This window comes from Stigmatopora argus, chromosome 15, assembly GCF_051989625.1.
Source record: "Stigmatopora argus isolate UIUO_Sarg chromosome 15, RoL_Sarg_1.0, whole genome shotgun sequence".
Lineage (NCBI taxonomy): Eukaryota > Metazoa > Chordata > Actinopteri > Syngnathiformes > Syngnathidae > Stigmatopora > Stigmatopora argus.
The window spans coordinates 8,908,273-8,934,075 of record NC_135401.1 but is presented as its reverse complement, the minus strand read 5'-3'; the positions used below and the strand labels follow the sequence as shown (position 1 = coordinate 8,934,075).

Genomic DNA, 25,803 nt, shown 5'->3' with positions numbered 1-25,803 from the left:
TGAAAACACTGTATTTAGAAAAGAAGAAAAAAACTCCAAGTAGGTTTATGTCGTACCTGGACAGTAGGATAACTTTTTATCTTGTAATGCTTTTTAATTTAATTTTAGTATGTGCAAAATTAGCCCTGACCAACAAAAGTAAATAAAACTCACACTGCAGTAAAATCTTTAATTTAAACTGATTTAAGAATTTAATTCCATTGGAAGAAACAATCCTTAATTTTCACTTAAAAACCTGCAATAAATAATTCCGCGCATTACAGTTCTCTTTTAGAACCTCAGACTTTTGAATTTCGACACCACGATTAAACATACAATTTAATTTACCTTTTTCATATAAACACACACCAGACATTTTTTTGCATACGAGTTAAAACATTTGGCACAATTACTTCCTGACTGTTTTTTGGTGAAATACAAATTAGATCATTTAAATTGCCTTGTTTTGTAGGATAAAAAATGCAAGATATTCAGCAATTAAATTAGTATCATGATGACTCACACACTGGATTGTTGTTATTATGCACAGACTCTCATAAATACCTAAACTTTCAGTTAACGGCACAAGTATAAACTGTCTTGACGTTGTCTGTGGAGCAATATATGTTTATAAATCTTGACACTATAACTGACAGACACTTAATGAATCGTTTCCTCATTGGCTACCGGGGACAAACATTGTGCTCGCACAGCATCAATCAAAAATAAATATAATAAACGTGTACTTGCTCCACACTCTTAATTGTAGTGGTAACAGTTTTTGTTATGTTCAGTCTTGTGTTAAAGCGTATCATCTCTTTGTCCAGCTCTCTTTATCCAAACATCTGGGAGGTCTGGTTTACTGTTGGGTAAGATGACCATTTCTTCAGTCTGGCTGCTGTGACCTTTTCCACAGATCTCGTAAACAGTCTCTCTGAGTGAGAGACGCAGAGTGTCTCTCTTTCCGTTCAGGTGTCCCGGTTGTAACTGAGTTTCTGCGTCGCTCTGCTGTCCATTGGAAGGCCCGGGTTCAATGTCGCTCAAGCACGTTTCGTTAGAATCGTCCAGAAACTCGCAGGAGCTCATTGACTGAGAGGGCTGAAGAAGTCGATCCTCTGTGGTTCGCTCCTCTGTGCACAAACATGGCTGTTCTGTGGTCTCTTCTGTGTGGTTTGTTATCATTTCATCCATACTAGAGGATGATGAGAATGTTTGATTGGTCCATTGCTGCAACGTATTGGAACGATCTTGACAGGTTTTACACATTCTCTTGCCAGCAATCATGTCTGATCGTGTTTGGTTCTCTTTGTATGGCGATGAGGTCTGTAGAGCGTGAGGCGCTTGGCGACCGCACGTCTCCCCACTTTCACCGTCGGAAAATGTGTCCCTCCCGCAATACTCAATCTCATCGGACAGCACAGATGGTCTATTGGACAGCTTACTGGTGCAAGTGCTGTTTTCAAAACTATCGCTGAGTCGATAAGCTAAAGGCTGCAGCTCGTACTGCTCTGGCCCTCTGACCGCACCTCCTGTTCCCTTCTGTTTTTGTTGATTCGGGTAAAGGTAGTCACCTGTTTGTTTGTCATAGAATCTCTTCTCTCTTCCCCTACCTAAAGCCCCATTAGCAGAGGATGGTTCCGGTTCTCCACCTGAGCAAGATGACAGCATGCCGTCTGACGGATCTGACAAACACGGAAGCGGAACCCTCCAGCAGTTTTTCTGAGGACCGAAAAAGCAGCACAGTGGCTGGAAAAAGAAGGTCGCGAATCCGCAAGCTACACATTTGACCAAAAATAAGAAAATGCCCAATTTCCTGAACAGCAACACGGTTGAAGGCAGCATGATGATCCCTGTGCAGAAAAACGCACCAGAAACTATTGCTACGGGACATCCCATCCTCTTAGTGGAATGAGCCACTTTCCCTATTTTGTCCGAATGAGGTGCAAAACAGTACGAAATACAATAGTTGGCTACAAAGTCAACCGATAACCCAGCTGCAGATGAGATGAAGAGAGCCTCGATGCCGCTTAGCTGCCACTCCAGCAGAATGAGGAGTCCGATAGTGACAAACACGCTGCCTCCCACGGCCACGGTCCCGTATATGCTTAATGGAATGTTCCATGTGGTTAAGAGCAGCGAAAGAAATGTAAGAGACACCGAGGATCCGGCAACCAGCAACATCTCTGAGCTCAAAGAGTGTTGCAAGTCGTAAAGAGACAGCTGACTGACGAACCAGCCGTTTTGCAACCCGGGCGGTGCTCCCGATATTTCTTTGTTAAACCACGCCAGGGTTTCCCTGTAGAAAACATTTGTTTGGTTGAAGTTGAAGTTGTAGCGATACGAGGTTTTGAACGCCAATACGAGAGCAGCAATCCGGCCCTCTGGCTGGTAGTGCACGCCGCCATGCGTTGGATAGCCCTCGGAGGACCTCTCTGCCAACATCTCGCTCAGGCAGTTCTCGAAAACATGAGGACGGAAGGGAAATGTGACATTATTGCAGCAAACACGTAGTTTGCCATCACTCTCTGAGCATCTTCTGAGAGAGACCCAGTTTATGAGCTGCTCCATGAAACAGACATCTATTGTTGCGTCTTTGTCCTCAGGCGGAGAAAGGTAAAAGCTTTGGTTTTGGACACCCCCGCACAAGTTCCTCAACCAAACTTGTGCACTGGGTTGACTCATTGTGAAGTCGGGATCAAGAACCAAGGAGCCGTTGCTTTTGGGGTTGAAATTATTTCCATTATCGGTGAGTTTGACGCCCCAAACAAGAGTCAGTGTCACCGGCCTATCTTCTCCATTCATCTCTCTCTCAAACATGAACATGTGACGATATTCCGCATCGTATCTCTCAAACGGGTGACTGGAACGGAAAAGCTGAGCGATGCCGCTCTCTAGAGTAGGCAGCTTCATTCCGGGATCGAAGCAGGACATGTACGTTCCGCCCGCGGCCAGCACTGCGAACCAGCACACCCAGATATATCGGAACTTCACCACCGCGCAAGGTAGGATTTTGAGAAATACTAAACTGGACGTGTTGGCAAGACCTCGTTTCAGTTCTCTCAGCTTTTGGCCAAATGTGAAAAGACACCTCTTGCGTGAGCTCTCTTCCCAGAATGCACTGGCGTTTTTGGCACAGCAGGGCTTCCATCCATGCGATGAAGCGGACGTTTCCGCGTAACGCTCCCGCAAGACGAAAGCGCACGGTAGCCACACGAGCGCCAAAAGGGAACTGATAAACGAGGCGGTTCCGAGATAAACTGCAAAACATCTGATAGCCGTAATGCTGCTGAGATAACCGGAGCAATACGCTGCGCTGGAGGTCAACCCTGACGCTAAAATCAAATAACCCATTTCCTGCAAAACCTTATGTACTCTTTTCCCCAGGGACACTGTGGGCTTCTGGGACAGCAGCATATTCCAGTAGTCAGCAAAGATAAAAACTTGATTGGAGCATGTTCCAAGGAGAATAAGCGCAGCTGAGAGGTTAATCAGCGGGAAGAACGTCAGGCGAAATGCTACTTTATAAAGGAAATAGGAAGTGAGGAGGGACCCGCTGATTGCTACCACTGATACCGCCACCATGACGAGAGAGTGAAGGTAGAGGGCCATTGTGATAAGAAGAAAGATGATTGCAAGGACCGGGAACACGGAATCTCTCGATAGATAATGCTTGAATAGCATTTGCTTTATCCCGAGGTCCATCCCTGTGATTGTCGTGTTATTATACGTCAAATCGCTCCTCTTTAGGCTCCGCATGTAGATCTCCATCATGTGTTCCCCCTTATCCACCGGTAGAAACAGAAGACTATACTTGAGAGTGGGGATCTGATATTCAGCGGTCTGCGGGCCAAGGAAATCTTTATCAACCAGGAAGTGCAAGATTTGGAACACCATGCGGGATTGTTTGCAGCGTGACGGGACAAAAGAGCAGCTGCCGTATTTCGGTCTCTGGAAACAGGCCTCCACTAGATGTCCGTTATGGTAGTGTGGCGCACACTTCCGGAGAAGGTGAAGTGCTTCAGAGACCTGAGGGGAAGAAAGACGTTAGATAAAGATTAGATGCAAAAAGACCCTTCGGATCTGTTGTTTGTTGGCAGCTATGCATCCGCTACCTGTTGCGAGGTTAGGTCGAAGCAGCCCGAGGCATTAGTGAGGGAGGCCAAGTAATTTCCCAAGGACCAGCTGGGACAGCAGCCGCTTCTGGATACTGACTCGGCCTCCCCTCTCACATGCTGCTGGCACACGTCCTGGAACTGAGCCTGGGAGCGAATCTGAGATGAACAGGGGAGGTGTTTTTCCAAACCGTAAACAAATAATTATCTCATTAAATGTCATTGGAGCCAATTTTCCTGAGTTTTTCCACCATGGCTTGTTAAAATAAGATTATGATTGATTTACTGGGGATGAATACGATAAGTGAAGACTAAAGGTGCATTAAGACTTTAAAATTTTGAATCAGATTTTTTTTTTCATTCATTTTCTGAACTGCTTATCCTCACAAGGGTTACAGGGGATGCTGGCGCCTATCCCAGCTAACTACGGGGCACCGGGATTAGATCCGATCTTTTGACCAAACCCAATATTGTCCGATACCGCAAAAATCTTAGTATCAGATCGGGACATGACTAATAGAGGCAAGTAGAGGTCAGATCATACCCTGGATTCTTCCATCTCGCACATGGCACGGATGGCTTTCAGGCTCCACAGACTAGCTGAGCTTTCTGAGCGGAACACCAGCTGCGACAAATGTTGGCCTGCGAAGCGTAGACAGATGGTCTTCAGATACAATACGGCAAAATGCGAATCATCCTTTTATTCTTGCACTTGTAATATTTCTGTGAATATTGGATTGTGTAACAAAACTATCTTTATATCTAAAATTATGTAGTATTAAACCTGTGTGGCCTTTTGAAATGACAACCATTGAAAAAAATCACACAACCACACGAACTTAGTCTTCCAAATCCAATATAGTAAATACAATTCTAGAATCTTTTTTTCGTTGTTGTTTACATTATTTAAGAAAATGAACATTCGAAAAATGTTATTTTTACACATCGTTATTTAATTCAAATACATGTCATTTTAGAAAGATTCTCATCAAGATGTACTCACCAGGACCCTCACATAGGAATGAATCTGAGTTCGAATCTTTGGCTAGCATCCTCTTGTATCGAAATCCAGAGGTGTTATGTCGTTCCTCTCCACTACTCGAAGTAAAAACAAAAACACCATCTCCGATTTTTCCCGCTTTACTATGTAAAGATAAATGTTTCAAAATTAAGTGATGGAATCAACAGTACCAAGGGATGATTTAATCATGTTAGAGATTGCTTTCCTGAAATCATGCCCTTTGCCCTAACTTTCTGCTGACCTTTTATTGAGCTGTTGGGGCAAAAAAGACAATGGTTTCCCTGGACCGGTGTTTTCCCGCAGCCTTGACAAACTGGACTGCCGAACGCCGATGTCTGTGCCTTGTGGCTCAAAGCCCTGAAGAATCAAAACAAAATTATTATGCTTAAATGATATATCAATTGTCCTTAATTGACATTCAGTGCAGGGCATTTCTTTTTTTTCCAATAATTAGTCTCTTGTGGTTATACTGTTTCTGTTAATTAATTTCATCATGATACTAACGGGGTGTAATTTGATCTAATATAGTGAATTATTATGACAGATGATGGAGGTGACTCAGATGAGACTAAAGTCATTCAGGAAAAAGTATAATGAACAATCACTATGAGGTGGTCGGGAAGCATCATATTTCATTTTGAAAGAGAGAGAGGCACAAAGGGGAGTTTCATTTTCAAAAAATGCTTGTGGCAGTTTAACTCTAGAATAAAATAACACTGGCTGCTATTGACAGCCATAAATAACTGAGCTATTTCTAATGTGAAACCATTACACATTTGCGTGTTCTCAAAAATACGTATACTTGAACTTTGGGTTGTAACGGCGAAAGTTGAAAATTTGAAATCCACTGCTTATGTTTTTGTGCGACAATAAAATTCTTCAGACTAATTTCTCAACCAGACTCACCAGCAGTGGCTCTGAGAAGTCGGGCAGCGGTCCAATCAAAAGTCCAGCCAGCGAACATGCAAGGAGCACCAATGCACATCCCAGTAGGACCTCTAAAGGGTAGTCTACAAGAATCTGAGAATAACTGAAGAACAAAAAAGAAGACGTACTCAATTGCAGTAAGTATTTTGTTTTATGTTGTATTTGACACTTGTGTAATTCTTATATATATATATATATATATAAATAATGACAACTTCAGTAGTAAGTCGCACATGTAACAGCGTTCAGACCGGCCGCTGTTTTTTTTTTCTTGTCGCACGGATTTTCCATACAAAGTGAATGTAATTGCGTGTGGAAGGACGGGCAGGGGTGAAACAATGTACCAGTTTGTTCAGAGAAGATAGCTGAGTTTATCTTTCTTGAACAGATTTCGGCAATGACGAAGCAGCCACTCAAGTATCTTTTCTCAGTTGTCAAAGCTAAATGAAGAAAAATAATAGATCTACGAGAGAAGTCATTTTTTTCGTGAATCAGTCATACATTGTCATATGCAGGATTAAAATTATAGTATAATGATATTGAGCTTGATTTCTTGCTTATTTTACGTTACGTGAACCAGGAATTTTGTTTCATTTTGTCGACGTAAGGACTTTTGGTCTAATATTAGGAGATGGAATGATGAGGATAAGAAAGTTGTAAAATTACGTCTTTATCTTACTTAAATTTTAACTTAAAGTTGTTTGGGATACGGGGACTTCAACTGTTGGCGACGTAAAGGTCGGTCTGCAATAAAACGTGGCCGGTCTGAACCCAGAATTAAAAAAAATGTTCTTACTTTCTCACAAAGCAGTCGAGTCCTCCATCCCTGTTAGTGAGACAAATACGTATTTTAGAAATGGCTCCCCACAGATGTTAGAAATAAAAATAAAGACAGAAAACACACCCAACTGTCACCACGTGGCGCTGTGTGGCTTTTTGCAGGCCACCTTCTCTTGAGCCATGCAGCCAGCGGCACCTCGACAGACCAAGCTGGTCAGGTCCCTCGTGAGTAAAACTACAGCTGTGGCCCATTTGGACCTCCATACCCGGCTCGGCGTAAGGGCCACTGGTGCTGTTTGGCTCGCAGCACATGTTTGACTTGAGAGTGTTGTAGGGGCTGCAGTGGGAGCATTTATGGAGCTGAGCTTGACCTGTGGGAACCTAAATTTCAGGAGTGGAGTAATGAAGGGTTTCAATCACTTCATAAGTGTTTTTGCCTTGAAGTATTTTACCCAAGTCCAGTTCATCGTTCTCTCCAATAAGGCGGCATGTTATAAAACTCACTGCAAGCTTTTTTTTTAAACATACTTGGTGATAGAGTTTGCCAGATGAAGAAGGTCTGTCGAGGCTGCTGCAGCTGTCACACATCTCCCGCTCAGCTCGGAGGGTATTCAGATTGCTCTGTTCCGGGTAGGCGCTGTCTGGGGGGCACAACGACAGCACCGGGATCCCACTGTAGGGAACGAGTAGCAGAGAGAATAACAATAGTGAATAGGGTGGAATTCTTAGCTTTCTATTCTTACTTGGATTTTATGTTTTTGTTGCCATTGGCAGAACTAATCATGCAAATATTTTTGTACACTGAAAACTAAAAACTAGACTTTTAGTAAGACGAGAGAAAAATGGGAAGGTAAATTTGAGTAGCTTTGATTTATGGAGTGTGTTTCCTTATTATGTGCAGCCCAGTGGTTGCTTCGGTTGTGTCTTCTTCTTCGATCTTTGTAAACTAATTATTCAACTAAGTGCCAGCAAGCAGTAGGCTGATTTGTTTTTGCGTTGCTCAGACACTATAGAAAAAGAGTTTTAGAGCATCTGTTTTGCTTTTTCGTCATTATTTTTGCAACTTTTTTTCCTTAAAGGAGTGCAGGGCACCAACTAAGGGTGATAAATAGTCCATTTTAGGGATTGCAATTGTGAGTGGTAATGTGACAGTTGTGTAACATGTTTGTTTTTCCACAGTGGACAAGATGCAACCGCACTTCCCGTCTTGTCGTTATGGTAACACAGTAAATCAACAAAGGCAAGTGACCTCACCCTCTTTAATGTGTCCTCTAATAAGGTGCAGTGATGCAGGAAGGCACAGCAGCAATGGTCTTAGTTGTTTGTTTGACATTAACTCATCACTCATTCACTGTGATTGGCAACGATAGACATCAAATCCATATGAACTCGGATTGCTGCCATTGACAGCAACAGACGTCCAATCATTTTGGACTGCGAAAACTCCTTTCTTCCAGTCGAAATGGTGTTAAAAGGTACCGTGACCATAACTAATGGATGTCAAACATTAATATACAGCAGTCTATTTACCTAATACTAAATTATTGTTTTATATGATATCACGGTTTTATGTTTGCTGTATTTCAAAGATCTAACGGCAGCAATAGGAGCAACTCATCAATATTTCAGATGATGAGTGTAAAAATAATCTACAAAGGTGTCAAATTTGAATGTACATTTTTTTTACTGCACGGTGACATTAGGTAAACCCGATTCCACATTTAAGAACGCAGGAATACCAGCCAAAACAACAAGCTTAATACTGGCTGCTGCACTCCAGGTTTGTAAGCTATCCATGTTGTTATTTCAGATCTTGAGAAAGCAAATAAACTGGGATATGGACCCTGAGCGGGGAAATGTCTGTGCCTGTGTTTGACGACTGGTGACCAGTTCAGGGCGTATCCTACCTCTCAGCCAAATTCTGTTGTTAAAAACTGCGTAGATAAGCCTTGTGAATGCATAACTGAGATTGTCACTTGCATATTTAGTGAGCTCTAGTATTGAATTGCCTCGGAATACTGCGCCAAGACAGGAAAAAAAATGACAACAAAAATAGATGGGGAAAAAATACTGTCTTAATGTGGACTTCAATCAAATGGAAATTATTTTTAGTTGTAATTGTTGTTGGGGTTTTTTTCTGATTAGGAATAAGATGTGTAAGTGTGCTTAATTAAGTGTCCAGTGAGGTAAAACAATGGAAGCATACACACAAATATATACAGCAAGGTCGTTTCCTCAAGATAAAAAATAATAATAAAGCAAAAATAATTATTCAATCAACCCACCCATGATAAGCCTCCTGGGTGTCCCTTTCTTCTTGAGAATCCTCCATCACTATCGCATCCGTGCTGTCCCCTGTGGTCGAGTGAGCATCCATGAGCCCCCTCGTCTACATTTGCCGGTTAAAAATTGTAATAATAACAACAATGTGGATCCAGGTGATAAAGGGAGGAAGGTCTCACTCCGCTTCGGGCGCGAGCCTTGTTACCGGGGTGACGAGTACGGAGCAACACCGGGGCTCTGCGGCTTCATCTGCCCCGAATTGAGCTCCGATTGGCGGATCGGTGGTCGCCTGCTTGCCAATTGGTCGCCAAGTAAACCGCTGCTTCCGTGTTAACGATTCACCAGCGATGATGTTACTAACCCAATTTACGTTGACAGCACGGCAAGAAAATAGTGTATCATTTTGAAATGCGCACAATATTAGGAATACTAGTTGCAAAGCGACAGTGTCAGAAAATGCGCTCTTTTCAATCTGAGAATGGATTCTTATTAGTAATCTAATCTGTTATGTTCTAGAGTAGGATGCACTGATTTTAATAATTTACCTGCATAGCATTATAGTCTAATGCACTGGTGTCAAAATGGCGGTCCGGGGGCAAAATCTGGCCCGCCACATCATTTTGTGCGGCCCGAGAAAGTAAATCATGACTGCCTATTTTCTGTTTTACAATCAAATTCAAATGAAGATAATAGATGTATATTATATTTCCAGATTTTCCCCTTTTAAATCAATAATTGCAATTTTTTAATCCATTTTTTTGTTTTTTGTTCAAAAAACATTTTGTTAAATATAAATATATTTAAAAAATTCTGTTTTCCACTTTAATATCTAACATAACAAAAAATATTTTGTTTCCTTTTAAAATGAAAAATAAATAGTTAAAAGACATTTTCCCTTAGTAAAAAAACTCAAAAACATTGTTTTAGATACATAAAAACTGAATATTAAGACTTTTGATCCAGTTACTTTAATCCGATTAAGAAAAAAAATCTAAATTATGTTAAAAGATAAGGAAAAAATTAGAAGTGTACTACATTGATGTACTAATGCGCCTTATAATCAGATGGGCATTCATCTGGAAAAATGTGGTTTGCAAATGCTTAAGCATCTTAGGGTTTGACATATCATTTATGCAGCTGAAATCATTTTGAAAACACAAAAAGAAAAAAAATGAATCTTTTCGGAGATTGATGTAAATAGGACAATGAACTAAATGCTGGGCTGCGGGGCTCTGCGGGACGCGCAGCCGCTGGAGGTGCTCGGCTCCGGGTACAAGATTTAACTGTGCTGCCTTACATTATATGGAAAAAATGCCACTGCTGGGTGTGATTTTCATTTGAAAAGCACGAGTGTGACATGCTAGATGAATGATACTATGACTCTTCTTCCTAATAGGAATCCTGGCACTGGACCGGACCCTGGCGGTCTCACTGGAGCAACTTGAAAAGACATGAAGCAGTAAAAGGAGAGATCAAAGTCAGTTTACAGCTTCTAAATGAGATCCACAGTTGGGTGGAGAGCTTTTTTCGTCTTACTAATTTGACCTAATTTCTATCTATTAGCGTTTCCATGAATCACGATGAAGAACTGAAACGTGAATGGGACTGAAGGCCAGTCATCTTGGGTAAATGTACCACTTTAGACTATCATTATAATCAATGTGCCACAAGAAAATGTAAAACCATATACTTTATAAGCATGAACTTCTGCACTCTCACTTCTTCTTTGAATGCTACTTCTCTTTAATCAATCATCAATAATCATTCTGAAAACACTTTTTTGTTGTGGGGGTTAAAATGTATTCTCTTTATCGGTTGTAATGAAAACCATGTTAACCTAAAAATAGTGAGGCACTTTAACTTATTGACTTTTTTGACGGTGATAGAAATTTATTTTATTTCACTGCGGTCTGGCACTGATGTATAAAATATATTTATATTCTCTGTATATATTAGACATGCTATACCCACGTTTCTTGAAGGCATAATGAAATTTGTTGTCTTCTTTGCCCCTGTAAAGCATCCTGTGATGCAGCAGGGCTGGTTAATGTCTTGTTAACCTGAGACATTGATTAAATTACTTAGTCCTATACGCACAAACATGGGTGGTGCTGGTCATGGAGTGACCGCCGTGTTCGTTTGCATGTCCCAAATCTTCTGAGGTCTCATAAACAAACATGAACAAATGGAAACAGTGTCCGTTAATAAGATGATTTGCAATTAGGCTGTGAAGGGACACCATTGTGGACGTTTTGCTATTATGTTTGGAGAGATTAAACACAGGAAAGTACACAATATTTACCTAGCAAATATTTTTGAATACCTTAGCTTCATACAATGTAGAAAACGTATCTAGTTGACGTGGTTTTGTTAAAGATCTTGTTTTGGATCTCCTGAAAATGCTCACTTGAAAACATATTTATTTTTCGTGTAATGGGGATTTGTTGCCGTCTACTGACCAGACTGAGAAATGATCACAAAATCGGTCATCAACTTTGAATGGGAGAAAAATCTAAATTAATATGGGAAAATTTATTTTTAGATAAACTCCCATGTAAGTGAAGTGGGGAAAAGCAATCCTACAACACATATCTTTCCCCAAGATTTTGCCACTTTAATTCTTCCAAATGATGGGAAATACCGTATACAGGCTATTAAAATTATCATTAATATTACCGCAGATATCATAATTTAAACAACTTTGAATTTAACACAAATAGTAGTTAAAACATGCAGACAAGCATTTAACAATGCTATCTGACCGAGTCTCAAGTATAATTTTTTTCATCTATGGGTAAAAAAATACTATATTCATATGCATATGAATTAAAGTCGAACTCATTTATTCAATTATTTCATTCTTTTTGATTGTCATTAAATATTGTTAACATTTTTTTTTTTATATGGAACACCTCAGGTAATTTAATATATTCATTTTCAGTTCCACTTATCCTCACAAGGGTCAGCACAGAACTTTATGTGGCGAACAAGTTAGACACAAAGAGATAAAATTTTAAACTGAGAGTCAATGAGCCAAACCTTACTTCAGTGAAAGTATAAAAAATATCCAATATGACAAATTAATAATAAAAAAAAATATATTTTTAATGGTCCCGATGAATTTGAGTGCGTTTTAAGAGAGAATAAAAAAATAAGAGAAACATGAAACGAGGCAAAGAGCAAAATATGATAGGAAGCAAAAAAGCTGCATTCATTTTAGCCGGGAGCCGCTCGCAGCTCGAGAGCCGCGTGCATGAACACCAGGTTTTATGGGGCCATGCTGTTGTTGTTTTTAATAATCAAAAGTATTCAATTACCCTTTAAAATAATTCAAATTAATGCATGTCTCAAACGCGATATGTCCAGAAATGTTCATTGATTGCATTGAAACAGATGATGATGACAGTGATGGATTGTCGCCCAGGAACCATGCTGGGTAGCCGTGCAGCCGGGTGTAAAGTTACGCGCGGACAGGACACACCTCCAGTGGGAGTTTCCACGCGGAGAAGGAGGTGGGGAAGGATCAGCGTGAACACCCTTTGCACCCAAGTCAGTAGTCGCCACAAGTGCCCTCCCTCCCTCCCTCGCTCGTTACCGCTCGTGGAACATGCCCGCCGCCGTGGGCAAGTCGTTACGCGCGGCCACCGTGCTGTCCGTGGCGGTCCTGTCCGTGTTGGTGTGCTTGCTCCTCGGCAGCGTGCACCGCCTCGGGAGCGGCCACGCACATCCGGAGGAAGAGTTGGCCTCGCTCCGCGCTGCGTTGAGCCAACGACTGGCGCAAAGACGCCAAGAAATCCTTCCCTTGCTCTCGCCCGGACGCGACGAGGAGCCGTTCTCCGCTTGGGAGTCCTTTCTGCGGGACGAGTTGACGCGTGGCCCCGCCGCGAGGGCTCCGCTGGGCTGCGGGGCTCTGCGGGACGCGCAGCCGCTGGAGGTGCTCGGCTCCGGGTACACCAAGTTGGTGGTGAAGGTGACGCTGGCTGGTGGGGAGCCGGTGGCCCTCAAGATGGTCAACGAGAACGGCATCGACATGGGCAAGTGCGTGGAGGGGTTTAAGGACCTCCATGGATGTCGTCAGCTGGTTTCCTCCAAGATCAGCAAGGAAGTGGTCCTACTACACCGGTTGCGGCATCCCAATGTCATCAAGGTATTTCAAGTACTATATAACTGCACTTTTTGTACTATTTGCGCAAGTAAAGTGATTCAATGGACAGCTCGAGAATGCAAAATGGTTGATAGGGAGAAACAGCAAGAAATGTTGAATGAAAACCCCCTCTCGTTCCTTGAAATGATCTCAAAGTTATGTATAAATCAATATTCCTAAATATGTCTAAAAGTCTAGAAATTGCTTCAATTGAGATAGGAAAGTTGTATTTTTTTAAAGTGCAACTTAAATACAATAATGCTCTAAAGCGAAAAAGCAGGGAAAGTCTTTTGAAGTGCACTTAAAGTTAAAAATATTCATATTATTCTTTTCATACAGCAAAAAAAAAATCACTAGACGGGTGTTCAATTTACAAAATACATATAAGTTTGTATTTCTTTAATGGATACCTGAGGCCATTGAATTCGCACGCACATATGACCTTGTTATGCAAACAAAAAAATAACATTATATGAATTTTTTTTTTGTTTAGGTCACACTTTGAGTCAAAACTTTACTTGTAATTTTCATACATTTGCATGAATGTCAAACAAAAAGAACGAAACATGCACAACGGCAATGATAGAACACTGTTTTTAGTAACCTGAGTCAAGGGATTAGTATATATATAGCCTTCCCTTTAAAAGTTTCAAAAGCATAAACTATTTTATGGCGGCCTTAAACATAGGCCACCCACTCTATAAACAAGTTCTATAGCTCCATAGAAAAAATAGACCCACATTGCTTTGAATTTTTAAAACACTAAACAATCGCATATAAACCTCATACACAATGAGTAAACAGTACAGGGACCTAACGTAAAGGACATTTCTTTTGATATTTTCCACAAAATCAGCAGACACGCAGACATCTTTCCATCTCAAATTAGTCAAGCAAGCCAAATACTCCAGCTGCTTGTAGCAGGACGGTCCCATCTAATTCAATTAAATCCCTTGACCCTCTCCTGGACCTTTAGGGTGAAATTTTTCCGCAGCAGACAATGCGCCTCTGTGCTCGCTCCCACTACTCCCTCCGCACTTAAAGCCACTTTTAGTTTGCCCAAATCTGACCAAGGGCTGCTTCATATCAGTCTCTGATGTTCTAATGTGGTTTCACCAGTTGCGCGGTCACTGCGTCGGAGACGCGGGAGGCCGAGTGACCGTCATCCTGGAGCAGGGGACCCCTCTCCAGATGCTCCGTCTGCTCCAGAGCCCCTGGGAGGACCGCTTTAGGGTAAGCTCTTGATGCTCTTCCCCTACTTTGTTGCTTAACCGCACTGCAGTTGGCCCGCTGCCTGTATTCGCAAGAACGCGTGCGCAGACCTCCAAATGAAGGCTGAAACTTTAGGAGCGCCGACATCTGTCCCCTCGCTGTATTTGATCAGGCCGGGCTTGGAATGGAGATGAGACTGGGAGTTAATCCAATGTAGCACACACACACACACACAAGTTTAGCTCTACCCCCATCGCAGGTATGCTTACAGTGGGAGTCGAAAGAGGGCGAATTTACACAGCAGGGCTCCAAGTGTGAAAGTGTGCACTGCTATGTTTGAAAGACTTTTTATTTTAAGTCGCACCGGGCAAGAATGTTTAAGAGCGGGAAGAAATATAAGTCGTAGTGTAGTATAAATCCCATTTTTGAGGGGTAATTTTTTTTTAAATCTGAGATCAAAGGTAAGGATTGTACATATTAGTGATAATAAAAAATACAGGACAACAGGCTAGATAGTTATGTTCAATCTTGTAAAATAAAAATATATAAAATGCTTTCAGGTTCTTTAAAAAAAGGGATTCGTGACATGGTGTTTGAACCAAATGTTTCATTTTTAAGTGATCAAGCTGGCCAATTACTGGCCTGGCATACATAATAGAGATGGGGTATAAGGTTATACTGTATATTGGCAAAATGATGCAGTAAATTAGAAGGCACCTTCATTTCTTTCTTTTGTCACTCATCAAATTTAGTAGTTTGTTATGTCTTCAATTCCACAGTACTTTTTAAATCAATGATGCAGAACGACCACGTGTATCCCAATACCACAAAATCAAGCATCAAATAAATCACTACACAACACGAACATATGGTGTAAATAAAAGAAGATAGTTAGCTCAATGCTGCTATTGATGGTGATACTAAATCATGGAATGGAACATCATTAGCATGACATCAAATGGACCATATTGTAATGGAATATTTTTTCCATTCCACTGACATGTACAGTATTCTGAGTTTTTTTGCTGTGTTTTTTGACTAACATCTCTGTGGAGTGGAAGAAAGTGGCTACACGAATCATGTCAGGAAGCAGCCCGTACCCCCTTGAGAAATTTCATTAGTGCTTTGGAGAGTACCAAGAATGAGAAATGCATTCACATACCCAAACACAGGAAAAGGAGAGGAAGGGTTGGGTTCATTCAGAAATTTATTCATTCCTTTTTTTTTTTAATCTATTCCTTGAATAGTAAAGTAGTCATTCTTTGCCAAGGAAGTAAGTAGAGGTTATAGACCTAAAATTTAGGACTTTCCTAAGTGAACTCAGTGGAAAGCTAGTTAGTGCATTCCAAACATTTTGGAGGCGGCCTCAATTATTCATATTAGAAAATCATTATGGCAACATTGTCAAGTTGTCGTCGTGTTAAAAAATTCTTTAAGAAGTTTCTTCAATCTGTTAGTTAGTACATTAGTTGACAACAAGCAAAACAAGTTCTGTCTGGCCCACAGTGCTGTTTTGTCTTTATAATGTCCATGCAACCTTATTATACACCCATCTGTGTGGCATTACTTATTTAATCATGGCCAACTTTGAACCCACATCCAAGAGAAAGGCAGCGTTTCTTTAGTGTGACATTGCCAAGTACTGGCCTGGCATGAACATGACAGGACAGCATTGTTGTTTAGGAAATACTGTCGGCCTTTATTGTGTCCTTGTGGTTTGAAAGAACTTTAAGCAGAAACAATGATTTGAGGAGAGAGAAAAAAATCATGCTATCCTATACTCCTTGCAGTTTTTTTTCTACTAAAGAGGCGTCAGGGAAAAACCTCCCTGGTGCAGCCCGCTCAATGTCAGCTACATGTGTGAGGCCTACAGTAATCCAGGCGTGTCCGGTTTCACCTACTGCCGTTTTTACTGTGTTGGTGACGTCAAAGTCCTGTACAGTACCCAACCCTAGCTGCAGTATACTTGTACTTTTACTGTAAATGCATGCGCACACGTTTATTTTATGGCTTGGTAGTGGACAGCTGATGAAACAAAAAAAAAGTAATATTTTGACATCAGATTTGTTTTTCTTTCATTAATCACATTTGACAGTTAAGAAAAAAGCATGACAACTTCTGTTTGGTTCCTTTTTCCACTCAAGCGTTTTTACAAATCCCGCAAATAACTGGTGGTTAATTTGTAAAGGTTACGGATGAAATGCACTCGCATATGGTAACTGTATTATTTCAATTAAAATCTGCATACTCTATTGCAAGGGTGTCAGACTCGGGTTGGTTCACGGGCCGCATTAACGTCAACTCGATTTTATGTGGGCCGGACGATTTTAGATATAATATTTTGATTGATTTTTTTTTTTATAAATTGATTAAAAGAACTGGATTAAAATCCCTGAATATTCCGTTTTTCTATTGATCTAAAACAATGTTTATTTTAGCTTTTTTAATATATTTTATTATTTTACAAAATGATTTTTGAACTAAAAACACACAAAAAAATGATTAAAAAATTAAAATTATTGGTTTAAAAGGGGGAAAATCAGGAAATTTAATATACATCTATACTGATTTACTTTCCCGGGCCACACAAAATGATGCGGCGGGCCAGATTTGGCCCCCGGGCCGCCACTTTGACACTTTGGAGGCTGAAAAGCTTATCTAATCATCGTTTTTTTCCCCTTGCTTTTATTTTAATTTCCTTTTTTTAAATTTAGGAATTGAATTTAAACATTAGTAGTGCTTTGCTGTACCCTTTTAGGAGGCCTCAATTATTTTTACATTCTTGCAGTCCCCTTCAAAAGGACTAATTTTATAACAATATAAAGAGATGCAAAAAAAAACCTGATAGTATTTACAAAGGGGGGTAGAAAATAGATACAGTAAATTGCTATTTAAAGTCAACAACTTGATTAATCCTCTCGTTACAATCTCATTAGACCATCTTAAAAGGATTATCTCACTGCAGCTAAGCAAACAACGAAGCAGATAATGAGAAGGGTTTTGTTTTGCATCCCTCCAGGTGTGTCTGGACCTGGTTCGCCTCCTCCATTTCCTGTCACGCTCTCCACTCGGATCGGTGGCCCTACTGGACTTTCAGCCGCGCCAGTTTGTCATGGTATCGGGCGAGCTCAAGCTCACCGACCTGGACGACGCCAGCGTGGCCGCCACGCCCTGTGGCCGCCACGCTGACTGCTTCCTGCAGTTTCCACATCGAAATTTCACCCTGGCCTGCTCGTCCCGCGGACTGTGTGAGGGACTCAATGAGAAGATGAACATTTACAACGCATATAGGTAAGTCTAAATTCCAACGTTCAATGCTAAGGATGAGTTAGTTGGAATCGGAGCACATTAGGTTATCAAAACTCTTATAAACTAAGCTTTTCCTTTATTTTATCGGTCACATATTCATTAATAACAGGTAATAAACTATTAAAAGCGTGATTAGATCAATATCTAGATGTGAGACAACAATAAATCCAAAAGAACTAAGTTCAAAATTTATTTTAAGTCTTAAATATGAAAATTAATAGGTTCATTAGTGGGGTGGGACTAGAAAAAAATGACATTTTTGGGGGGGTTTACAGACCGATTTGGTATTTTACAAAATGTTTTCAAGCTTTTTTTTTCTTCCATTTTTATGATTTTTTAATGGTTTACATTGGCTCTCAGGACAAGTGAAACAGTATTTTTTAATATTCTGAATCTGGATTTTGGAAGTTCCAAAAAAAAAAAACTAAGTCCTCCATGTCACAATCAATCCATACTATTGGCTTTACCTCTGCCTTGTGCTTAAATACTAACCTCTGTTACAGCACTGGGGAGGTGGGGATTAAAGTTAAAAACATGCCAGAAAAGTAAAAACAAGCAGAGTACAGCTCCCTGAAAATGACACTTATTGTGTTGACACAATGTTGTTACCCAAGGCCTTCAGATTTGCGGTTTGCAGGCATGATTCATAAAGCGGTGAAAAGCGAGTCCTGTCGCGTTTGATCAGCCCTTCAGATCTTTGACAGCTTTACAGTTTCAAGTCATGTTCAGTGATGGATGTACTCTTTTCTTCTTTTTCTTCTCGTGGCTCCCAGGTACTTTTTCACCTACTTGCTCCCTCATCAGGCCCCGCCCGGCCTCACACACCTGGTGGAGCGCATCATGAACGCCACAGGTGAGCAAAAGAGCAACGCCTTAACATGACGGCCTGCACGAGATCACACATGGAGTGAATTTATTGTGATGTTGCGGTCTTGTCATAACGTGCCCCTGATTTAAAAGAACAGGCAACACCTTGATGATCCCAGCGGAAGCAATTGTGTTTAATGGTTGGGGAAAAAATCATTTAAAATGGTATGATTAATAGTGGAGAAAACGATAAAAATACACTATTTCCACGACATTTTAAAATGCCAGTACTAATTAGCCAATCAAATGCAAGTATTCCAGATTTCACCCTTCTTAGTGATGTCATTAATACACAGGCTTTAACAATGTTTATGTGCGTGGATATAATTGACCTTGCAACATGCCTGCCCTTGCAATTGCAAAAGCATTTTTTTCTAGTCCCACCACACTAATGAACCTATTAATTTTCTAAAAGTGTCATTTTTTATGCTTCAACCTTATTTTCTCCATTATCTAATTTTTTAAAAGATCATTTTGCATACTTAAAACAAGCCAACCGTCTTTCATATGGATGTCATTTATACTAGGTGGTGTCTGCGTCTTTAAGTTACTTCATTGGTTGCCAAATCCATTTCAACTGGCAGTATTTTCACAGTACACGTCCACGATAGGTAGTTAAAGTTTTGTAATAAAAACATCCATTATCAACGACAGATATCTAATCTATTTAGCAGGCTATGTTAATGAAGGAAGTAGCTGAATAGAAGACAGACCTTGTCTGAATCATACATCCCATATTTCTCTCCTTGTGTCCATATGTCAATCAATTTTCCTCCTACCTGCATGCGTTTAACGCATCGTCCTTCTGCAGGTGAGCTAAAAGCCGACATCAACGAGACGCTAGATGCTTTCGAGCACATCCTGCAACTTTACCAGTCTGGCCTGCACCTGGACAAGTTGCCTACATCCGCACTCCGAGGTAAGCCTGCTTCTTCTATGCTACGCTGACCCCTCCGCCCTCCCCACTCGTCGGACACAATGCCGGGCCTTATTTGAAAAGTTCGACGTAGGCTCCACCACTGTTTTCATTTTGTTTCGGAGGTTGAGAGAGGTGTGTGCGCAAGGGGGAGGGGGTCCGGTGGTCTCCCGCTCGCTTGGGTTGTTTTGACAGGTTATTAGGCGGCTGGAATGAGAGGACAAAACCAACAGAGTGGAATTAATCCTGCGTGTCTCCGGCTCAGAAAGTCTGCTGGGATACACGGAAAGTTTGGCCACTTTTTAAATAAATAACAACCACTTAAGTCTATGCCGTGACTTAGTTTGCCATATAAAGTCTTCTTTTTTTGTTGTTGTATCCCCTCGCTGTAAACATTGAACTCCGCTGCAGGCCATCCCTCCACGTAGTTTATGAAATATTAATAACAGAACGACTGGCAGGGTTCCTGTGGTGAAATTTTTCAAGCACACCCCACCCCCAGATGCCGGACTGTTTATATAGCAGTTCTTTGTGAATTTAATCGCAGATTGAAGGGAAAGAGGCCGCGGGCGCCGAAGCTAACACCCGCGGGGAATGTTTTAGCTTCGCAGGGAGGTGCTACAAGTCAAGCCTCTGCTCGGCTGATTGCAAGAGCGATAAGAGAGCCTGAAAAATGTGTATATTATTTCACATTTTTGTGGGGGAGGTTTTGCACCAGGGGTGTCTGGAGCAAGTTATTATGCGGGCTCAGTTTTTTTTTTTTTTTTTTTTCAATAATAGGGCAAGCAGTGGGAAAGTTGAATGAGCGGGTTGTTTCCGTGAGTAAGGTGAGAAGGTCGAAAGTAGTCACATGACACCCAGTTGGCCACATTCACTTAACCCTAAATGCTGTCTTGTGTTAAATGTTTTTTTTAATATTTCTTATTAATAATTTACCTTGTCGTTACACAATGTCTGAATACGTGTTCTCCAACTTTTCTAAAATAGGCATCATAAGTTCATCTAAATTGCCTATGCATGTTGTAATATCACATCTTTTGACAGTATATAAGGGTTATTACTTACATGTCCATTCAGTGGATTATTGTTATATAAATATATACCTAGTTTCCTGGTTTTTTTTAGCTAGACTCTGACTTTTAACTACATATTAGTGAATTTGTGTATCAAAAATAGAAAAAATAAGATTTTATTCTATACTTTTGGGGCTTTTGACAAATTATTTGACAAAATTAGAGAACTAATCATATTTTTGTCCTTCAAATTTGAGGAAATTCAAGATAATAAAATCGGAGTAAATGGATGAAGATGAGAAATGTTTACCTTTCAAAAGTCCTTAGAAACCATGTTTTATTCAAAGACTTTTGATCCTCGTTTTGATCATTTAAGAAACATTAGCCCTCTGATAGGTACCTGCATTTAGCAGCTGAAATTTGTAAACATAATGTAAATTAATCAGAATGTTTTTTTAAATGAGCAAAAATAGTCACTTGATCTATAAGGCGTTAAGGTATCACCCAAAATCAGGAAAAAATACACACGTCGTCAACGTATTTCATTTGAACAGAAAAGCGTCTGTTTTCAGTTGAACTAAATCAACAGCACAGCTGCTTCTATCGCCAAATAATACACATCATTTTACTTCAAGCTGTGCTATCGATTAATATACCCACTTTTCCTGGCAATGAAGCAAGTCAGCAAATCCTGATGACATCAGTGTAATAACCAATGTGTTCAACAGAGACAGGCTGAGTGTCAACAGGTAATAAGTCTTATTTTGAAATGGCTCGCAGATGTAAGGACATTCCTCGCAGATGAGATCCGCAACTGAGGCTAATACGAGAACTTAAGTGAAGCGTTGTAAGACGGCTTCTCTATACATTAGACCAATTCCAGCCGTCCATGTGGCACACAAAGGGAGCTTTCATCTATACGTCTCTGGTGCCCAAACAGCTGAGGTCGGCCACCTTTCCCCCTCCACAACAGGGCCTCGATTTTCTGAACGCTCCTTGTTCTTCTTCTCCCTTCATCCCCCGAAGTCTGATCCTCGTGTCCTTATTTTTTTTTTCTTCCTCGACCATGAACACACTCATAACTTACTATTCAAAAGGTTAACAGTTTGCAACACAGCGTCTCCTCTCTGTGAACTCTCAGACTTCGCTTTGTGCCGGACGGAGTATGTGTGTTTCTCATGGCTAATGTGGAGCAGATGATTTAAGACAGGCTGCCTGACTGGAAGAATTAGAATGATTAATGTAAGGCAAATGTTTAGGTCGGACTGGGGTGATGCGTTCAATGTGGTGCGGCGTACTGGGAAAGGAGAGCTCAAGATGTTCCGGAGAGGCATGGCGCAATTACAAAAAAAGTGGTGGAAGGCTAACGACATGTTGAGTAAAGGGAATGAAAAAGGCCCACTTAAAAGGAGATAAGTTAAGAATTATTTTTGATTGTAGTTTGTTTTTTTCTGGTGGTCAGATGGCAACCGCATTCGAACAATCTGTTTCAAATGTGGTATTTGTCATTTAGTTGTACTGCAGTCAAAAACGGCTTTGGATACAAAGGCAATGTTTTAAGTATAGTAGAATTTGTATGTCTGGATTTGTTCGGAAACCCAGGAATTCCACGGTCGTCAAACTTGCTGGGAGAGCCGAGCCAGAGAAAAGAACATGTTTTAAATCATTTAAAATCTTATATAAATTCAAGCACTGGTTTATTTGACTGCAATTTAACCCAAAAAAACAATCCAACTGCATTGGCCACACGTCATCTGTCTTTTGGTCAAAGCAGGGTACACGGTTGATTGGTCGCCGGTCTTTTGGTCGCCCGGAAGGTTATTGATAATTACCATTTAAATCGTTGCTCAAATTCCCTAAATACAAACTGTGAATTACTATTTAGTCATACTTAATGCCCTATTAATTATTAGGCTAAAGAAAAGCTCAAAATTTCCCGGACTTTTATTGTTTTTTGTTGGAGAACTTGTTAAGACCCTGACTGATGTAGCTTCTTAAAGGGACAACGCATGTACATACAAACAGCGACCAAAAGACCGGCGACCAATCGACCGCACACGGTTCAAAGCAGTCTTGAAGACAAAATTTGGATGCTCACAATCACACTCTCACCCAGTGGGAATTGAACCCATACTCGCCACACCAAAGGCTGCCGTGCCCTGTATTACACAGTGAAAAGTGCATCCATTTTTGGGTGTTGCTCAAGACTTACATGACAACATGTCACGTCGATGCGTTTAGACTACAACGTGACGCGAGGCATGACGACGTCGGGGGACGAGGACTACCGTTGCTGGCCGTCCTACAGCCAGCAAGGCTGCGTGCTGTCAGTCCACAGCGCCACGGAGGCAGCGCACATCTGCAACTCACATTCGCAGTGCACCAGCTTCACTCTGACTGGACAGAAAACATGGGCTGGTCAGTCAAGTCGACTTTCCAACTTCATTTCTCTTACCATTATGTCCAAAACATTTGAAAAAATCAATGTTTCCCCTGCCCACAGGTCGCCCATTGGCCACTTTCAGGAGCAGTTTCAGTTTTCTGGTGCCCGACCAAACCTCTGAGGTGTACGTGAAGAAAAGCACAGCCGTGTAAATACGACGCACGGACTTTAATATTAGAGCGAGCTCATTTACTCCCGATGATGTGAAGCAAAAAGCAAGTCGTTGCGCTTAAATTAGACGGGTTCCGCGGTGGATTAGCGGGAGAGAAGTCGTGGCCCAGGCGATTTGCTAGCCCTCGCACTCGCACCTCTGCCAACTGCTATTTCAAGGGATTTCCCTTAAGGAAGAATTAAGGAAGGAGAGCCGTGTGCTTTTTTTTCTTCTTCTTTTTACTTTGCTACCTTGACTTTATTTGCTGCTTGTTGTGAAGCCAGCTCCCCCGCCGATGGCTGGGAGGTAAGAATTGCAACTGTGGCAGCTCAGTGCAAAAAAAAAAAAAGCCTGAGGACCAGGAAAGAAAACAAAGCTCTTACACAAGTACACGCTCAGGCTGATGCGCAGAGGTGCCAACTGTTTTCTCACGGCTCTGGAGCTAAGCTGCACTGTGATGTCAACGGGACCTTTACAAGATCGCTTTTAACTTGGGGAGTCAAAAAAAATCCAGTCAGTTTGCAGGCAGGTTTTTTCATATCTTTTTTTGTGAAATTGCCTGCAATGCAGATTAGGATTTTTTTGTAAATCTGCATGGATTTTTATTCCTTACCCCTGGGAATAATCAGTCCCAACAACTACCTAGTAATTTTTTTTCTTTACTTATATGTAAAGTTTATTATAGTTTATGCATGCCAGGCCAGTAGTTTGTGAATGTCACTTTCTAAAGAAACATCCCTGAAGAGTGAAATCGATGCCATAAGGGGAAACCCTTAGAAAAAGCACCTTTTCTGGCCAATATGTTACCAAAATTAAAGGAAAAACAACCGCAGCGCTTCACAGCCAAGCAGTGTTCCCTCTAAGCTGCGCGCGTGCGCAATTGCGCACTACTCTCGTCCTCGCTGCGCAGCAGCAATCATATGGCGCGCAGTAAAAAAAAAAAAAAAAAAAAATCGGAATTTTTTTTTTTTTTTTTTTTTTTTTTTTTTTTTTTTTTTTTTTTTTTTTTTTTTTTTTACCCCTTTCCCCATGATGGCGCCGTTTAAGCGGCAGCAAGTGGCAGTAGCTCTGTCCACTTATGTTTTTCGTGTTTTACAGCATGTTTTACATGAAAAATGGACAGGTCGCCGAATGGACGTTCCGCCGAACGTTCATTCGGCGACCTGCCCGTCTGTCAAACGTCCGTCGGCGAAACGTCTTTAGGCGAATCATCCGAGTACCGATGATGTCGCTCACACTGGTACTCAGTGCGCTCAGGGAGGTTGACTTTCTGCTCAGACCAACGAAAAATTAGAGGGAACATTGCAGCCAAGTGATCTTTTTGACATTTGGCTCGTTCGAAGACTAAATGCTGAACTCCGCTGTTTTTGGACACAACCGTTTTTCAAATCTTCAAATCAGATTTTCTTTTTTGAAGGAAGGCGGTGGACGAATAATAACTACCAAAAATTTACAGCCAAAATTATTTCAAATCATTCCAGTTTGTTGCATTTTTTTTGTTGTAAATGACCTAAATTAATTCACCAAGTTCCAATCTAATTGTTCTTACACGATTGTGCTTTTAGTGTTATAAGTGCACCTTGTGGGTGAAACTTTTATTTTCAATGGAAAATGAGTCACTTTTATGTCGTTTGTTTTTTTAAATGCTGCACCAAATGTAACAGCAGAGTCTTATTTCATAAATTTCTACTTAAATTGCTCCTCCGTTCATTTGCATTTTTATTCAATGAGCTTTAGCAATAAGTAACAGCCAAATAGGCTCAGTTAGCCCAACTTTGGAGTGCTGCAGAGTTTGCACAAAGCTTCAGGAATGCATTGAAATGCCGCATCATGCTGAGCTCATTATGGGCCTTAATTAATACTAATGTAAATGAGCACACCTACTGTCTCTTTCTCATGATTGCAGGGGGGCAATCTTTGCACAAGAATGGTTCGGAGGTTGAGATAAGGGCAAAGGTGACCACATTAGGAAGGTTTTGTCACAGCAGCTAGCTGTCCCAAAATTAAACACACGGTTCAAAAATAGGATTTAAAAAAAAAATCTGTTTATTCTACCACTGAAGTGAAAAAAAAGGCCAGTCTGACCCAGAAATGACACTTTCTAGTGGCGTCAGTAGAAAGCCCCAAAGGTTCTTTTAGCCTCTCATTGGCCCCTTGTTGTCTGGACAAAGCAAGTTGATTAGTGAGATTGCCATTAAGATAAGAAGTCTTTTTTTTCTTTTTTTCTTTTTAACAGAGCAACTCAGCAAGACAAACTGGAGGACTAATGGAATGGTAGTAGCAAATTAACAAAATACGGGGGTGAAGTCGTTTTCCCTCATTGCTACAACAAATAAAAAGGAATCAATTATTGATAGAAAAAATAAAAAATCAATTTGACAGAAAATCTCCATACAAGATTATGATTTAAAGGCATTCGTGAAATATAAAGTCACGATTACAGGAAAATAAAGTCATTCTGCGGTGTTTTACGCATGTTCACTATTTAGTTTATAATAGCTGTTTGAATTAATGGTCAAGTTCCCATCCTAAAAAGATTGTAAATTAAAAATAATAATAAGTGTTGAGCCTGTTTATTATAGGACATTTAAAACAAGGTCAATCATGTATCGTTTTAATTGGTAGAAAAAAAAAACTGGAAGTGCA

At 40.8% G+C, this 25,803-nt stretch overlaps 2 protein-coding genes across 5 annotated transcripts; one reads left to right on the top strand and one right to left on the bottom strand.

The window, feature by feature from the left end:
- Positions 1-154: 154 nt before the first annotated feature.
- On the bottom strand, positions 155-9,347 carry disp2 (dispatched RND transporter family member 2). Its single transcript, XM_077621190.1, has 10 exons — positions 9,105-9,347; positions 7,348-7,492; positions 6,944-7,200; positions 6,836-6,865; positions 6,019-6,142; positions 5,354-5,469; positions 5,095-5,186; positions 4,636-4,733; positions 4,092-4,250; positions 155-4,005 (listed from the first exon to the last, which is right to left on the bottom strand). The coding sequence occupies exons 1-10, from the start codon at positions 9,194-9,196 to the stop codon at positions 781-783; spliced, it is 4,338 nt and encodes a 1,445-aa protein (XP_077477316.1). The 5' UTR covers positions 9,197-9,347; the 3' UTR covers positions 155-780.
- On the top strand, positions 5,443-23,999 carry pkdccb (protein kinase domain containing, cytoplasmic b). Of its 4 annotated transcripts, none has more exons than XM_077621192.1 (11): positions 5,443-6,176; positions 7,999-8,059; positions 10,499-10,579; positions 10,666-10,727; positions 12,527-13,249; positions 14,366-14,479; positions 17,478-17,749; positions 18,541-18,620; positions 19,446-19,553; positions 22,805-22,981; positions 23,067-23,999. In XM_077621192.1, exons 5-11 carry the CDS (start codon positions 12,710-12,712, stop codon positions 23,156-23,158), a joined length of 1,383 nt encoding a protein of 460 aa, XP_077477318.1. In that variant the 5' UTR covers positions 5,443-6,176; positions 7,999-8,059; positions 10,499-10,579; positions 10,666-10,727; positions 12,527-12,709; the 3' UTR covers positions 23,159-23,999. The 4 variants fall into 4 exon arrangements, with proteins under 4 accessions (XP_077477318.1, XP_077477319.1, XP_077477320.1 ...); XM_077621193.1 differs by having other exon boundaries at positions 12,496-13,249; XM_077621194.1 differs by lacking the exon at positions 5,443-6,176 and adding an exon at positions 7,884-7,920.
- The last annotated feature ends 1,804 nt before the right edge of the window (positions 24,000-25,803 follow it).

Excerpts from the sequence above, each read along its gene's own strand:
- pkdccb (XM_077621192.1), top strand. The coding sequence starts at position 12,710 with ATGCCCGCCGCCGTGGGCAAGTCGTTACGCGCGGCCACCGTGCTGTCC. Across the intron at positions 14,480-17,477 it reads CCTGGGAGGACCGCTTTAGG|GTGTGTCTGGACCTGGTTCG; the intron begins GTAAGCTCTTGA and ends GCATCCCTCCAG. Across the intron at positions 17,750-18,540 it reads AACATTTACAACGCATATAG|GTACTTTTTCACCTACTTGC; the intron begins GTAAGTCTAAAT and ends CGTGGCTCCCAG.
- disp2 (XM_077621190.1), bottom strand. The coding sequence starts at position 9,196 with ATGGATGCTCACTCGACCACAGGGGACAGCACGGATGCGATAGTGATG. Across the intron at positions 7,493-9,104 it reads ACCCAGGAGGCTTATCATGG|TGGGATCCCGGTGCTGTCGT; the intron begins GTGGGTTGATTG and ends CGTTCCCTACAG. Across the intron at positions 5,470-6,018 it reads ACTTCTCAGAGCCACTGCTG|GGCTTTGAGCCACAAGGCAC; the intron begins GTGAGTCTGGTT and ends TTGATTCTTCAG.